At 39.0% G+C, this 17,606-nt stretch overlaps 1 protein-coding gene across 2 annotated transcripts in view; it reads right to left on the bottom strand.

The window, feature by feature from the left end:
* MYCBP2 (MYC binding protein 2) overlaps window positions 1-17,606 on the bottom strand; it is a 149,555-nt gene that overhangs the window by 38,112 nt on the left and 93,837 nt on the right. Inside the window, exons 42-53 of one of the 2 annotated variants that reach the window (XM_075265389.1) lie at window positions 17,371-17,489; window positions 16,625-16,712; window positions 15,445-15,494; window positions 14,461-14,633; window positions 13,998-14,142; window positions 12,891-13,103; window positions 11,751-11,806; window positions 11,231-11,346; window positions 9,806-9,903; window positions 7,825-7,941; window positions 7,165-7,305; window positions 3,416-3,490 (exon numbers count right to left, since the gene is read on the bottom strand). In XM_075265389.1, coding sequence (XP_075121490.1) covers window positions 3,416-3,490; window positions 7,165-7,305; window positions 7,825-7,941; window positions 9,806-9,903; window positions 11,231-11,346; window positions 11,751-11,806; window positions 12,891-13,103; window positions 13,998-14,142; window positions 14,461-14,633; window positions 15,445-15,494; window positions 16,625-16,712; window positions 17,371-17,489 — 1,391 coding nt within the window. The remainder of the gene's footprint in view (window positions 1-3,415; window positions 3,491-7,164; window positions 7,306-7,824; window positions 7,942-9,805; window positions 9,904-11,230; window positions 11,347-11,750; window positions 11,807-12,890; window positions 13,104-13,997; window positions 14,143-14,460; window positions 14,634-15,444; window positions 15,495-16,624; window positions 16,713-17,370; window positions 17,490-17,606) is intronic. The other variant, XM_075265391.1, reaches the window with a different exon arrangement.

Below are 17,606 nucleotides of genomic sequence, written 5' to 3'. Positions count from 1 at the left end.
AACAAAGCGAGAAATCTATCATACTGTCCAGTGCTGATTCTATAAAAATTCAACAGATTTTTTCAGCATTGTGCTTATAACAAATAAAACAAAACACTCATACAACCACCCGACATCACGCAATACACAACTCCCCGTCCCCCTTATTAGTCTAAATCGGCGGTCAGCGAATGCCAATAGCACCTGAGTCACCGTCACTGCTTTCCCTATACCCACCATGTTTAACTCACTCAGGTAGAACTTTCACCATTTAGAATTGAAACCAACTATAATGCAATGAACATTGTATACTTTTGTTTTACCCCATGTCCCTTCCTTTTTGTAGTGCCACAGTAAATGCTGCTTTTCCTTTTGATAAAGGGGTTGTGCTGTTAAAGACACTTATTCCTTATCCACAGGATAGCCGCTCTATTTCCCTCCTATGGGGCTGCCAGGACTGTAATCTTCAGCAATGCCCGAAGACCCATAAAAGTGAATGGAGCGCCGGTCACGCAAACACACTTCTCCTGATTACTAGTGGACCCAAATAGTCAGATCTCCAGCAATCGGACATTTATCCCCTATCTTGTGGATAGGTATCCATAACATTATAACTCCTTTAGCTTGTAGTTATTGTACTGCCTTTCACACACTGTATACTGAGTTTTTAAAAGGCTCAAAATAAAAATATAAAAAGAAAAGAATTGCAATATAAGCAAAAAATGTGATCATCCACCAGAAAATACAAATGCCATTAAATATGAGAAGGGTATTCAACCGGTCCTGATCATTTTATTCAGTGCATATTACAATTTCACAATTTTAGTGAGTAGTAAAGAAAAAAAAATGCCTATGCAATTCAGACATATAATGCCCTTATTCATAGCATAAAGTGTAAGTGACCCTGCGGAATAAAACATCACAAAGCCAATGCTACTAATGTAGTTACAAGACTTGTACACGTGTCCATGTACACAACGTCATCCACTTCTAGAAGGATTTTGGTAGCTTGGAATACACACACAGGAATAAAAGAATACATATTACAATCTCAGGTTCAAGTCTAAAACCAAATAAAATGCAGACTACAGACTTTTAAGAGTTAAAAGTGGACAGTGAACCAGAAACTGCACAGAATATGGATTTGTACAGAATGTAAAGATTGCACGTGTGGAAATCTATTTTAGTGATATTTCCAATTTAAAAAGTGTACCTCCAATTATAAAATAATATTTCATAATTAAATAGCACAGGTGAATATAAAACTTTGTAACATATCTTTATTAAAGAAATCCTTTTTCTTTTTAACTTATCAGGCTGCTCTACTCCTCATCTTCACTCAGACTGTATATTTACATAGAGTCCATCTTATATCTGTCTGCGTTATTCATTTATGAAAGTTGTTATGTAATTGGAGGTAAGCATTGAATAATTAGCTGGTATTATCTGTAAAGTAGGTTTATACAAACTAGCGTTCATTGACAAATTCCCTTAGGCCTGGTACACATCTGCGTTCGGAGACTATGTTCCCCTCTCTGCAAGTAGCACTTTTCTCTTAGTATTTTTTATTGTGCGGAAACCACACTGACTGCATTATAGTCTATGGGGTACGCGGGTCTCCCAAGGTAACAGCTTTTTAATGCAGACTAGGTTTTCGTTCAGGGGGTTCCCAAGGGGAATCCCCGAACGGAAACTCATGTGCAGATGTGAACCGGACCTTAGTCTAACGTTTCAATGGGTACCCCCAAGTTTACTATCTTAGACAAAAATAGCTAAACTGCTCAAAATAAAAAAAATAAATTAAAAAAAAAAAAAAAAAGAAAAATGAAGAGAAAACCCCCAATCTGACCTCCTGCCATTCCAGTTCAGATGATGCCTGCTCAGCCAATCACTGTTGCGGCAGGTTATTGTTGCGGCTAGTGACTGGTTGATCAGGCACTTCCTGTGTGCAGAGACACAACAGGTAAAATCTGGCGGTGAGCAGGACACTTCTGAAGCATGTTGACAAGATCTGATTAATCTTATGCACTTTGCAGGAACTGTAATTCACGGCAAAATTTCCAACAGACCTCATCCCCAGGAAACAACCTGCAGTGCATATTTAAAAGGGGTCATATGGAGAGAGAAAAGTTATCACAGTGGATAAACATCCATATAGAGGAGGGTCACTCAGCACCTTCGCAGATTATAGCATCCTGCTAGAAGTCTCTGTGCTCAGCCTCTGGTTCTTAGTGAAATCCCCAACCCTGCTGTATTCCTGTTGCTTGTACATAGAGTATAGTGGGCGTCACGTGACAAAATTGTGTTAGCAGAGGATGCTGGGAGAACAGCCTGCCACGACCTCTTGCACTCTGCAAATCTAAAATCAGGCCACTGGGGAACCCTCATCTATATGAATAAGGATGTTTATCCTGTGCAGTAAATGCATTACTTTTCTCTCACCACTTAACTAGACTTACTGTGGTTATAAAGGAGTTAACAAAACATGGTTATTATTTTACATTTATATAGTGCCAGCATATTCCGCAGCAATCTACAAATTGTAGGGTTCAAGTAGAGATAAAATGAGACATTACAGAGCAAGAAGTCAATTTAACACAACAGGACTGAGGACCCTGCTCTCAAGCTTACAATCTAAGAGGTAGAGGGGTGACAAGAGGTAGCAGGGATGACATAGGACGTGAAATGCACAGGTTGAAGTCTTTCAGCAAAACGCATGTATGAACGGAATATAATAAGGGTGGCGGGGAATCTTTAAAGAGAACCTTTCATGGCCTCGGGCACATGCGGTTTTATATACCGCTAGAAAGCAGACCGTGCGCTGAATTCAGCAATGACTGAGCTATGAGGAATACCCCCCACTAGTTTATGAAAGAGTACTGTCAGGAGTGGGTGTTCCTTAGCACTCTGTGTAATGGCTGGGTGGTAAGGAACACCCCCTCTGACAGTACAGCACTATGGACACACATTGTCAAATGCCCTTCTGACACCAAAGCGCTATCGGTAACGGCACAGATAGCTCTTCCCCCGGGGCACATAACGGGAAAGAAGACAGTGTGCTGAATTCAGCAGATCGGCTTTCTAGCGGTATATAAAACCGCATGTGCCCGAGAACATGAAAGATCCTTTAAGTGACAGCACAGAAATATTATTAGGAAACAGGTATGGCTTGCTGAAAAGTGATATTGGCCTAAAATATACCAAAATTTTGGCACAAAATTCCGGTGCAAAGTCAGAACATTCAACATCAGCTAATGTGATTAGGACGGTCTGAATATTAGACAATGAGTATACCCTTGCACATTTGTGAACACTCTGTGGATGTTTTACTTGTACTACACAAGACAGGACAGCAGAATAAAACTAATGTGAGGACAAACATTAATAAGTTTTAGCATGAAAGAATATAAAAGACTGCTGAGAAAAAAGAACTCACCTGAGGAAAAAAGGTTTTGGAAGTCCAAGACAAAAAGTCCAAATCCCTGGTTCCTTGGCTAGCATAAAAGATATTCTGAGCAGCAGAAGTTTAGACAGAAAATATTGACAGAGAAAATCGAAAAAGAAGGAGCAGCGAATTACACAAAACACCATCAATGCAAAGGAAAACACAGAATAGAAGACTCAGCATTTCTCTGGAGTATATAGCATATTGTTTAGTTCAGACTTGAAGCGTTGTATCAATTGCAATACAGGTTAGAATAACGTTTGGTAGGGATGTAGTGTGTCATGCCATTTAATGAACAGCTCAGCGCAGATTTACAGGAAGTAGTGGAATCCTAAAGAAGTCTAAGAAAAACTGAGTAATGCCTAGTAGAGGACAAAAAAGGGTGCGATTCCCCGAGTTATGCACTGCCACGTCAGGCCGAGCACAACACCTAAAGCGTTCCCTTCAACAACTGGTTTAGGATAAATCACCGTAGCTTTTATACAGAATCAATGTCCCTATGAAGCCAATTTTTGGTAAATTTTACACACTTAAGCAAAAATATAATAGATGTTTTTAGATTTACAGAAATAAACAATTTCATCTATCCATTTAAATGGTTATGGGTAAAATGGGAGAGTTTAGTACACTATTCTGCATGGTAAAATAAATTACTACTAGAAACTTACAGGCCCATAGACCAATAGGATCTGGCACGATCTAGAAACGCCAATGTGAAGAGAGCCTAAATTCTGCCACCGGAGTCTATGTGAAGTAGAGATGAGGTCCAGGGGTAGAATCCCCCAGATTAAATACCGAAGACCTATTTTGTGGATTTGTTCTCAGTATGAAAAATCCATTCGGAGCTAGAAAACACCTTGAGGCCAAGGCCCCATTTTGCAGAAACGCAGCATTTTTTGCTGCGGCTTTTTGAGCCAATGTCAGGAATGGCTTGAAAATGAATGGGAAATATTGAGGAAGCTCTTAGATGTTTCCCTTCTGTTAAATCCACTTCTGACTTTGTTTTTTGGAGGTTTTTTTGATCCAAAGTAACTTTTCCGCAACATGGGGCCTTGGCTTTAGGCAGCATTTTACAGTCCCTGTAAAGTGAATCTCATCCACACGATGCAGAAAAATGCATGCAGCAAACACACTGCAGTTTTGGAAAAAGTTAATTATACGTACGAAAACAAAGGCGGTTTTCGTATAGGTATAATGGAAATAAAGTCCACAGAGGAAAACTAAATAAAAAGTTGTAACCCACCACCACCGACTGCTGTGTGCAGGTAAAGAACGAAGATGTCATGAATGTCATTTCCCTCTATCGGAGAGTCTATCAGATATTTATTGCATAACCTGTAGATTAAAATGTTGTGCTGCAAAAAGTCACAGTAAAGTCCTAGCCTTATTCAGAATATCTTATTCAGCCATTAAATCTTTTCAGTAAATGAAGGCACAACCTTATGATCTGCCTGCCAATTCTAACTAGACCCATTCTACACGACGTGACCAAAACTATAAGGCTGGTTCCAAATGACATGTAACTGTAGCAGTTTTCCCATTGTAGTAAATCAGTAGTGGATTTGCCCAAAATGGTGCCTTTCTGGAATTCATTGGGTAATTGCTATGGGTTGGCAGCAGCTCTCTCTCAGCGTAATAATCTGTACCGCAGGTCAGTATGTGCTGTTAGTAGAACATTGCTGTCTGGACATGCTTAGAATTCGGAAGAAAGGGTCTGGTTTTACTTTCTGTTGGTGGGGAAACCGTTAACAAGTGATCACTTCATGCAGATGACAAAGGAACACACTTCTTAGACGTTCTCTGCTTTGGCTAAAAGTTTCTGAAAGCCACATCTATTAATGCCAGATAGCCAAAATACAAATACTCGACAGGCATATTTAGAAAATTGCATCAATATCAATTTTCTTATGCCATAACTGGAAAGTTTCCTGGTAACTGCTAGAAGAATCCAACTCAACTGCAGGGCAGAAAGCTAAATCTCCACCTTGTTTTTTCACTTAGGTTTCAGCTTCTTGTAACCCCCTTGAGCTTCTCTACCAAACAGGTAAAACCTATATACTACAGGCCAACCAAGAGGACATAAAATGTCACATGTAATGGCAGAAAGTCCACAAGATCAAGCACAGCTGCCCATATTACAAGCCAGTTTGGCCACTGTCGTAAAATAAGTATTTAAAAGGACTCATCCGTAAACTAACACTTTGAAAGCCTAGAAATAGGACTATAGCTAAATGGGTCAAAAGAGTTGCATAAAAATGTACCCATTAAAAGTTTGCATCAAATTGTACAAGTTTATCCAAAATAAATAAACAAATAACCTAAAGACAAATTCAAAGTGTTTGCCTACACTGTCAATTACCAACTTTGGCTTATCCTATACAAATCTGGTTCTTCCACATCTGACTAGTCATGTTGACTGCAAACCTCAGGTTGTAATGCTGGGAGACTTCATATAGCACAACACAAGGCTCAATGCAGTGACTTACAGCATGTCAAATCATCAGTCTTAAAAATAGTCATCTGGCATGGCAGTAAATGTGACCCTAACCATGATGGAATAAAACAGGCATAATGTCATCTATTAGAAGTTATGCAATCTACATAGCCACATACATACTAAACCTTACCTTGAAGTATCATAAAAAGTAGAACCAGCATTGGTATTTTTGGGATCAGCTTATTTGTTAAGTAGCAACATTTCAGCAGAGGCTATCCATATCACAGCAAATGATAATGGACAAAAACAATGGATAATAGTGAGCACCATACATAATGATAGACAGCAATACCCTGTATGTATGTGAGAGGGCAATGTGGATGCAGGTGCTAACATAGGAATACTGAATTACCTTCCCATATTTTCAATCAAAAGTAAGTTAAAATGTAAAAACTCAAACCACATGAATATCAGTTGCCACTAGTATATAGTATTTCAGCAACAAAGCAGAAGTGGTGGATATTATAGGATACATCAGGGAATAAAAACTTCAGGATGTTGACCAATATGGCCAGGCTCAGCGCTCACAGAAATGACGAAGAGAAAAGGGGGCCAGGGGTTACAGGGCTAGGATTGAAACCAATTGTTTTGATAAAGGGCAAGATTGTGTTTCTTGCATTTTTTACTCCGTACATGAAAAAGGTTTAGGTTTTTGTGTTTCATGACAGGGAATTTTACAGCAGACTTTGTCTAGGCTACATTCCGCATCAGCTAAAGCACTGCAAATAGTAGATTTGGGAAAGAGGGTTTTGCTGAACTGCAGGGGAAAAGTTGTAAAAAAAACAGTTACAGAGTAATAGTAGTGTGATGACAAACAAGACACTTAAAACCATTTACGGTCTTAAGATATGCAGAAAAAAGTGCTACAGTTATTTTCTATAGCTATGTGGTCTATTGGTGAATAAACTCTACAGCCATATACAGATCACTATGCATATACGTACAAAAAGATCCCTATGGATTAAAAATAAATAAAAAGACAGCATAACCAACAAAGGTGTAAAACTAAAACAAGCATGGTGATACTGTGATGTAGTGATCATTCCTTGTTGATGCCGAAGCAGACAGTACATGTCTATACAAATGCCTGTATTCAAATCAAATGAATATCTGCACAAGGTTAATAAATTCTGACCCATATTTTAGATACCAAAAATTGACAATGAATGAAATCACTTGAAATGACATGAGCGTTTCACAGAGGAGCCTCTACAGCACTCTGGTAGGGGTGCCTTTTACTTACATCAACAGGAGCCAGGAGACTCTTGCCAAGATGCTGATTAAAAGACAGGCACCAAGCTTCATTGTAACCATTCATGTTAGGAACATACTTCTTTATTGTCTCATCATTCAGCCTTAGCCACACACCATCATCATTGTGGATCTAGATGGGAAACAAGCAACAATAGCGAGCCATGCTCTCCTGTAACTACTTTTTGGTTAGCAAGTCCTACAAGGCTCTTTGTAAAAGCCAGTGGCAGATGTGAAGCACAAGTGTGGGGATGTGAGACACATGCATCACCAGTGACACACGTGACGTGTCGTGAGGGGAGTGAATCGTGAGGAGGGAACAGGAGGGCAATGCTCAAATGACTATAAGAAAAGAGAATGGAAGAAAGCAGGGCTGAACGTGTCTAACTTCACAGAATAAGGCAAAAATGTATGGCTAAATGTATATGTTAGGAGTATTGTATTGTAGCGTACAGCAACAGAAAACATCAGTGTACATGTAATGCTTTATCTGAAATCACAACTGCCTAACTGCAGTGTTACTGTGAATGACTATTAAAAACATTTAAAGACATTAGCTTTAAAAGGTCCTTTGTAAGATAAATGGCCTATAATATATTATTGTCTGCCATGATAAATGAAATACCCTTAACAAAAAGGTCAAAGGAATTACCTCATCAACAAAAGCGATGGTTCCATTGACTTTCACTATGCCTATCTGCTCACTCTGAAGGGAAGGGTGGCTACGAATACGGAGCCCTGCACTGTCCTTCGCGACAAATTTGCGAACCTATGAAGCAGAGGTAGACAGAAAGAAGAGAAAAACCTAAGCGCAAAAGCACAACAAAAACAAAGCGTGAAATTATGACAGCTCAATAAAACTAAGGTTAGACCAAAAAAGTTACAGGTTGTTGCTAGTTTCCCAGAACAATGCAATAGTTAAATAAAAGAGCAGAATTGTTCATCAGCGCCACAAACACTTTGAGGCAGAATTCCACACAACATCCTGAGCAATGGACTGACAAAACCAAGCTGTGCTGGGAATTCCACTTCATCCTCACACTTGTTTTTAACCTAAACTGTATAAGTAAACATTCTTAAATGTAGACAACATATGTTTTCTTTGTACACATTTCATGACTTAAGTTAACAGAAATCTAGTAGAAACGAGGGCGGGTTCACACCTGCGTCTGGTCTGCGCTTTAAACAATCCACCCGGTTTCCATCTTCTGCCTGAGAAACTGGACAGAAGACAAACCCAGCGGGCAGTTTTTACTTTTTACTTACCCGTGAGCGGCGAAACAGTTTTTTAACCGGACACAAAGTTGGACATGCAGGACATTGTTTCCGGTTTAAAAAACAAAACAAAGTTTCGCTGCGGACAGGCAGAAGACGTGCACAGGCGGTCACTTTGAAACCCATTCAAATGGGTTTGAAAACTGACCCCCGGGTTTCAGTCTCCTGTCCAGTTTCTCGGGCAGAAGACGGAAACCTGCAAAACGGAGATAAGGCGCAGATGTGAACTCACCGTAAGCCAGTGACCCTTTAATAGGTTTTTAACATGAATACAACAATAGTAATAATAAATAAAAAAATTGTTGAAAAAGTTAACACATTTTTGCAAATGTGAATAATTAAAAATGTTGTTTTAAATATGACCTTTCATGTCTCTGACATTGCTGGTATTATAAACTGCTAGAAAGCGGATGTGCACTGAATTCAGTGCACTGTCAGCTTTTTCACTATTCCCCTCGGGCCTCAGGTATTGATGCCGCTAGTTTCAGCACCAATATGCCTCCACTGTCAGAAGGGCAGGCCGCACAGCCAAGCAACATCACAGGGATGTAAGGAACACTCCCTGACAGTACAAGGCTATGGAAGAGTACTGTTTTGGGGAGAGGGGGGGGTAGTGTTCCTCACAGCCCAGTGGTGACCCCCCAAGCTGCAAGGCCCATCCTTCTGATAGTGCCAGCATATTGGTGCTGACACTAATGGCACCAGGACGCATACCAGCAAAGTTTGGACCGGTAGCCAATAGATATGACCATGGATTCAACAACTTTCTATGGTCTGGCAATGGTCAGAAACTCCCAAATTTCCTTAATGTGGAAGGGTAATCGGGCAGGAACAGTGTATGCATTCAATATTGCATCAATTTGCAAATGATTAAGAATAAAGACTGTCACCAATATTTAAGCTTTAATTACCTACTGATTTAAACATTACATTCATGAATTTTGGACTCTGCATAAACACAACTATAGGCTGTCTAAAAGCACAGGAAAACATTTATGCCAAGTGTAGTCAGTCACAATAGCAATTGTCAAAAATAACTATCCAAAGTTTTATTAAAAAAAAGAATCTTTTTGTTCCCCGACTGATTCAATAAGGTCAGTGTGCTACCCATCTAATAAGTTTTTCCATCCTTCCCCTTTAAAAATTAATTCCATATGAGCAGGTTGGAGCAACTTGTAGAGAGATATTTGTACATTTGCATTGCAGCACTTATGCACACTTGTAAACACAAGACAGGGGCATAGAAAAAAAAAAAAAAAAAGTTCTGTGAAAATAGATTATAGTAGTAGACAGCAACCCGTATCCAAGTTAATCAAAGCAGATACAAGGAACTAAGCTCGAGCAAAGGAATATTCTACCTTGTTAGGCTGAGGCTCTGCTTTTGGTTTTACCAACTGTGTCCCCGGTGGTATCATTCCTTTAGGTGGATCTTTTACTTTGACTTCTAAACCTGCATCTATACAAAATAGTAGAACACAAAGCATATATAATAGTGTACAATGGTAGTGAAAAAGAAAGCTTTGTTAAAAAGATTAAAGCTAGACAAACTGCAACTTTCTGTAGCACAAAGCTGTTAATATTAACAAGTGAAGTAAAGCTGCAGATCATACAGTTCAATGCACTCCAGTGTTCACTTTATTAGAAAGTGGATGAGTGAGTGATAAGGATACTAAAGCATTTATGAAGAAGTCCAGAGAAAACAAAATCTTTCCATCACATCACTGCCCCCCTGAATGTCTATCACACTTGGAACTGACAGCATTCTGCATATTGCACTCACTCCTCTGCAGCTCAGCTTTTGCTCTACTTATCAGAAACTAATCTTGACTTTTGTATTGCTCCCAGTTTACGCTTCCTCTGTGAAATGTTATCTTTCCAAAAAGATACCTTATAGCATCATATGAGCGTCTAGAGCCAGTATATTCTCTGCCTGATGGGAGGACGGTGTAATTACCGCCCTCTTCATTCTTCTAAATAAACTTACATACCCCAAAGTCTACAATTGGAGAGGATGAATAATATTCTTCATTTCAAAACGTACCTAAACATTTATGATAACGTTCTTAAATCAGGTGTGTAGGGAACTGCAGTAAACTTTGGAATATATTTTATTAAAAAAAAAAATGCTTCAATCTCCTGTTATTTCCCTGCACCCTGTAGAGACTGCGGTTTCTGAATGCACAGATAAAATCCACACTCAGCCCACTGAAGTCTATGGAGAAAGGAAGGAGGATGAGAAGATCATCAGACCAAAGTAGTAAGAAAGCTAAGACTACATAACTAAAGCCCCAAGTTTTATCTCCTTGCAGAGCTAGATAACATTTCACCTGCTAACCCAACTCTGTGGAGAGAAGAACCTCACAAGAAGCTTTAGCTGGGTCACCTTATCTCTTTGCTCCCTCTATCTACTTGTCTTCCTCCTACCTTCTCTGTGGACTTCAAAGGCCTGAACTATAAGCTGTGTATGGAGCACAAATCTTACCTATAAATTTAGAAACTGTAATCAAATACAGGAAAAGGGAAACAGAAGAATTTTTTCTTTATAAAATTTATTAAGAAGTTTACTATTGCCATGACACTACTGAGTTCTGAAAGTTACAGTACACAATAACTGCATGACACAAGCTGGGTTAAAAAAAAACTGCAGTAACTGTGACAGAAGTTTCATGCAGACCCCCAGACTGAAAAAAGCAGCAAGAAAAAGAACAGATAGAGACTGACACATTGCAATTTTGGTTGAATAGCCCCTTTCCTACATAGAAATGTAAAACAGACTACATTACCAATCTCTATTCCATCTATTGTGACATGTATAGTATAAAGCCCAACAGCACCAGGAGTCCAGTTTGCACAATAGGTGCCGTCATTGTTGACACGAATTAACATATTTTCACTTGGCCTGTTAAGAGAAACGGTATACCTTATAAAAAGCATTAATATCAAAACGCAACATGTAGAATGTAGACACAAAAAAGAAATTTATGAAAATTAGTTATTAACTAGCACAGTTCTGTAAATCTGATCACAAAAATGCATGCATATGCTTTGTGACGTTATAGTGAATATAAACTAATAATCTGAAGACAAGTGTCTTTATAATGAATTTCATTCATTGATTTATCGTAGTAATGGAATACAAATTGTCTCGACTATAATGGGTACTTTTTAAAAAAAAATTAAAATTTTATCATTATAAAAATTAGCACCAATTGACAACACAAATTATTTGGTTTGTGATATTTTCAAAAGCAGAAAAAAAAAATAAAAAAAAACATTGCAGAACATAATTTTCCCGATACCTACCTTTTGGGCATTGGTGAGGCATAACGAAGTTCTTCAAAAGAGTAACTTTCATAAGACTAAAAGAAAAAAAACAAAACATTTAAACGTGTAATTTTTTTCCTTGCATTATGTTGTGTATATGCAGTTCACGCGGCAATATTGTACTTAATCTTTTGCATCTGTAATCATAAACAAAACAAAAAACAGGAGCAAGTCCAAAACAGGGAAGAGTTGTAAATCTTTTACAGTTTTTGATTTTCCACTCCTGCCTTGAAGTAGAGGTAAATGCTATCATAACTTCATGTAGAATTATAATAATGTCCACGTCTTCTCTCTTTACATGGTTTCTTAAGCAAGACACATTGTTAGAAGTACTGGCTTGTACTGATGGTTGTGATGGAAAGCTTCTGTTTAGCACCAACACCAAAGTATGCCTTTGTTTCTTCCCTCTGGGTTTGCTCATACTCCTCTCCATAGACTTTTACAAACGTATAATTTGAAAGTAAGTAGTATTTTCTCTGATTATATGGACATTTCAAGAATATGGAATATGTGAAAGTTTGACCATTGATGTTACTTTATTGACTATTTTCTGATTATATAACGTCTCTCCATTATAATTGTGCATAGCCTTTTTCACAACCACTATTTAGCCACTGACCCCAGTCAGCTCTGTGTAGATGCCTTGCCAAACTAATCTATGCAGCAACCCTCACCTTCCATATGTAAACCATTGTGTTAGCCTGAGCACTAACAAATGAATGTCCCAGCCTGCACATGGCACTCTTCATGGTGATGTATTTGTGCACTCACTGTATGCAATTCTGGTTGGATGTGATGGGGAACTGATTGCATTGGAAGGTGGAAACTATAAATAGGGCGGTAGGAGTCACTCTAGGAAGAAAAAACTTCAAGCACGTGTCATACATCGTGTGTGTTGTTCTTGGCCTGGCCAGGAATATCTTTAGCCCTCAAAGGGTATTTAAGTACTTCGGTAGCACAGACAATCAGGTGAAATCCCAGTTTGGGATCAAAATGAAATACGACCATAACACTGATAAAACATCAAACAATGTTTCATAGAAATGCCTGCACTATGGGATTTACGCAAAGGTTGTAAAGGCAGGGCCCATCTAAGCATGGTGCAGTTTTTCTCCATACCTTCATCATTGTGATTGCAATATAACGGGCTTCCTTCACGATCATTGGTTCATAAGAAGCATCGAGTTTAGGTGATGGAAGGCCACCAAAAGTCATATCAGTAACTGAAGTTGCAGAAGATGATGGGCTGCCTGGTATACGTGGAAGCTTTTTTATTTGCTCTTGCTGCAGGGAAGTCTTTTTTTGTGATACAGGGACAGCTTTCACTTCCACCTAAAAGACAAAATTAACAAATAAAAATGAAGTCTCCTTTTGAATGACATTTTGCAAAATTCCACATCTGTTGGGTACATAAAATAAAATTATATAGATATATCTATCTATGGGAGATTATCCACATTACTATAACGGCTGGTCATAGACCAGCCGCAATAGTAATATAGCAGTGACAGGCCTGGGAGCCTTCAGTTGGCTCCCAGTTGTCACCAGAACAGGTTGGCTCCTGCAACCTCGCCGAGCAGGAGCTGGCCTGCAACTTTAAAGGTATGGGGCCAGTAGGGACTGGCCCAGGGGGGGATGGGGGTATTCTACACTTGGGGGGGGGGGGGGGGGGTTTAAGTTTTAATGCCCGCAATTAGAATGCATTCTAATTTCGGGCATTAGCTTTGGGCCTCCGCGTGTAGTGGAGAACCGGTTGCTATGGCAGCATTATTCTTACAGCAGAGCGGCCGCCATTATTCTTACAGACCCGGCATCCCGACAATAGAACGGCGGATGTCGGGAAGGGGGTTTTAGACACAGGTGCCGGGGCCTGCAGCATTGCCACGCTCCTGTCGCTGCAGGAAGCCAGCAGCGGCAACAAGGTTTAATGCCTGTGATCAGACAAGACACTAAAGATGGCACCCACTCTGTTCTAGCAGCAATGCCCAAGATCGAAGTGCCGACATCCATTGAAACAGTACAGCAGATGATGGCAAGAGATTAAAGGGTAACACAGGATTCAGATTACTGAATATTTTCATTAACAGCTCACCAATGTGTTACATTCCAACACACTCAGCATTAAAAGCAAATATTCTTCAACAATGGAAAATATTTTAAGAAACTGGGACATTATCTTCTCATTGCAAGTGTTATTGGCAAACAAAAGTTTCACACTGAACATACCTTCATATTTGGTACATGAACAACATCACCATATTGATCCTTTGTTTGAACTGTTATGGTAGTGGGCCAGCCACATCGGATATCATCTTTATTAAGAATTAACGATGTCTTCTGTGGATCAGCATACGAGTCAGGTTGAAGCCACCTAAGGAAGTGAACTATAATTTTTAGTGGAGGTATGCGAAGAGGTCTGTAGATCTGATACACTTAAAACAACATGTAGACTGAGGATTCCTGTCACCAAGTACAAAATAAGTGACATACAGAATTTGACTATTTACAAAATGTTATGCTTGGATGCAAAGTTGCAAGAAGGCACACATGTAAAGTGCTGGATGGAGGTCTGACAAGTGCCAAGACATAGTGGTAGTTTGGGCTTTCAAAGAGAATAAAGTTTAAATGAGGTTTAAAGGTATAGAGAGACATACATAGACAAAGTACAGTAGGAAGAATGAAGGCATACCTTGCCAAACGCCCACCGCTAGATCCAGGCACACACGTAATGAAGTCTTCTAGAAAGGACTGCTCATTGCTTTGTATTTGCAGTGGAAGATTTCCCTCCAGGGCCTCCATAATGGTTGGCGAATGTGACAGAGCAAGGCCCTTACCCAAAATCCCAGAATGAGTTTTGCACACCTATACATAGAAAAAACAACACTATAAAGATAAGACTGATAGTGTACAGTAGGTCAAGTGCTTAAAGGGAACCTGTAATGTTAAACACACTGGCTTATGTCTGGATGTACTTTTTCATCATCGGAGTATGTTGAACCCCTGGTTGCCACAGAAATTCAGTCACCCATAAACTTATTGGGGCTGGGAGGGGAGCAAGCCATGAGGTATAGAGATGAGCGAATAGTAATCAAAACTGCAGTTTCGAATACCTCGATCCATAGGAATGAATGGGAGCGGCCGCGCCGGCCGGCGTTTAACCCCTTGCAGTTCGCCCGCTCCCATTCATTCCTAAGGGAGCGAAGTATTTGAAACTAGAGTTTCGAATAGTATTCACTAATTTCTAATGGGGTATCATCTAAGGTAATAGTTACAAAAAACTGCAGCAGCTAAGGGGTTAGACAGCACTGACTGAACAGTAAAAGACTGTCAGGTAGGAGGTCAGCAACCTTTAGCAGTCCAGCTGTTGTGAACCTAGAGCTCCTAACATATACACACTCTTAGCCATCTGGGAATTTACAAAAGCGAACGGAGCATATTGGGCCTGCTGCAGCTTTACAACGGTTGGAATGGACCCTTGTGTAGGAAAATATCCTGCTTATACCAGAAATAGCATATTACTTCTATTAGGCGTGCAAGTAAAGAATTGACATGTTGTGATAGATGATGGGTTCTCTTCAATAAGAATTTCAACATTTGTCTATAGGAACCTATATGGAAGAATTTTGCTTGCAATTCATCTCTAATAGGAATTCTAGAAGTACACAGTATTTACCTGCAAAGCAGCCTCTTCAACAATTTCCAGATCTTCTTCCAATTCACTCCCTAGTTCATAAAAATAAGTTACATTTAATCACCCTGAAAAATGACCATGTTCAGAAAAACTGAGGACCAGTAAAATAGTTAAAAATGCAACAAAAGCAACAAAGATTACTTATGACTTCAACAACTGTTTGATGGGGAAAGTGTACAAAAAAAAAAAAAACTAAAAAACCTTGCGCATGAGAGAACTAAAGTGACCATGAAATTTGCATTCAGAACACTAGGTGCAAATGTATAATGGCGCCAATTTTATAGGAAGCCATGTAAAAGGGAACCTGCTTGCAAGTTTCGGGACACTACATGAGCAGTATGACCTAAAGATAGGCAGGTTAGGGACACTAAATCACCTGCATCCTCTAATACAGGTGATTTAGTGTCCCTAACCCACCTTCCCTGCTCTCACCTCCCCCTGTTTACACATATCACACAAGCAGTGCTCAGAGAGCATCACAGAGACTTCCGGGTGCTCCGTGGTGTCTAATTAGCATATCAACAAAAGCAGGCTCATTCAAAAACGGCTGGGAGGATTAATGAATAAAAGGCATGTCTGGAATAGCCTTTCTAAAGTCTATGCAAATACATGCTTAGTTAAAAATCACTAGAGCCAATGATAGACGCCATTTAACATGTGATTATGTTTTTGGCATGAAACCTATTCAAGCAAAAAGGAGAACATGAAAATTCTGTGTCATTGGTTAGGTTTGAAGCCAGGACTCCAATGTTGCAAGAGCTAAATGCTGAGCTTCACTACAGCTGCAGATTTTAACCGAATAAGCGCAAGGAAAGGGAGCATTTTAGACAATATTTTAATATTTTTTGTTGAACAATTTAAATCAATTTATTTAAACTGATGTTCCAATGCAGAGAAATAAACTCTCAGGACATGAGATGGTGGAACAATAAATGTAGAGGTGTGACGGATACTCACGCAATTTAGAACAATGCACAGGTTTTTAGCAAAAAGCTGACTGTAGGCAAGTCTATCATCATCATCAACACATCTTCACAAGGACAACACAAATGGCAACAGCATGGTGACGTGTCTGTACAATGGGCACCCTGTTCCTGCGACAAACTAGTCACAAGTATCCAACAACTGTATTATGATAGACTATCAGATGAGTTTCTCTTACCAATGGGGAGAGCCAGATCTTTTTTCATTAAAGCTGCAGCACATGTGCCTCCCAGATTGGCCAACTCTTTCTCAAGTTGAATAATCCCCTGAAAGAGAAAAAATAAATTTTTTAAAAACTAGTAGACTTATGAATATCTATTCCATAACATACAGTAAAAATTGTATTCCTTCTCACTGTTATTTTTTGCATTTAGGCTAAAGAAGAGGACATGGCAAGTTATTACATGTATTTACTGCTGAGACCATATTAATTTTCAAAACAAGGAAACCAAAGCACTAGGAGATGTGCAGTCACCCGGTATACAGAGGACCCACAGAATTAATTTTACTGATCGGCCCTAAGCATCCCAGGATGACAGTCACAAGGTTATTGGGCACAGGCCCTAGTTATCAGAATGAAAGCTGTAAATTAAATTTATCTTCATGGACGACTATGCTTGGAGCAACTGCATATTATGTATTTATTATGTATGTATCCAAACTTACACAAAATATCAGGTGCCACAGCCCTGATTTAGTTTATTCAGCAATGAAAAGGTCTCAGGATGAGTTTACTATTTATATTTATGGCCAGTCAAGAGTTTATTTGTATATACATTTCTTTTGCTATTGTAAAACTTGTTTCTGATAAAGTTTGGTTATGGACAATAACATTTCTATTTTTAACCATTTTGAAATATTTAAATTTTTACAACTCAATGATGCAAATTAATCGGCAAAGGTAGGAGAAAAATAAAAACTAACCTCATCCGCTCCAGGACTAAATTCATATCCAATAGCAAAACACTTGAAGCCATAAAAACAGGCTTTTTCATCTTTCACATAATCCGATGCAGTTTCGAGGGAGAACAAAGCCTCATTTCCTGAAAATATATTTAAAAATATTGTTAATAAAGTAGATTCTAAGCTTGAGATGTATATTGCCAATGTTAATGAAATAAGGTATTTTAAGGATATGTTCACAAAGTTTCCTCTTGGAA

The sequence above is a fragment of the Leptodactylus fuscus genome, chromosome 2, assembly GCF_031893055.1.
Source record: "Leptodactylus fuscus isolate aLepFus1 chromosome 2, aLepFus1.hap2, whole genome shotgun sequence".
Classification (NCBI taxonomy): Eukaryota; Metazoa; Chordata; class Amphibia; order Anura; family Leptodactylidae; genus Leptodactylus; species Leptodactylus fuscus.
The sequence above is the reverse complement of the archived record's forward strand: the minus strand, read 5'-3'. Positions and strand labels throughout refer to the sequence as shown.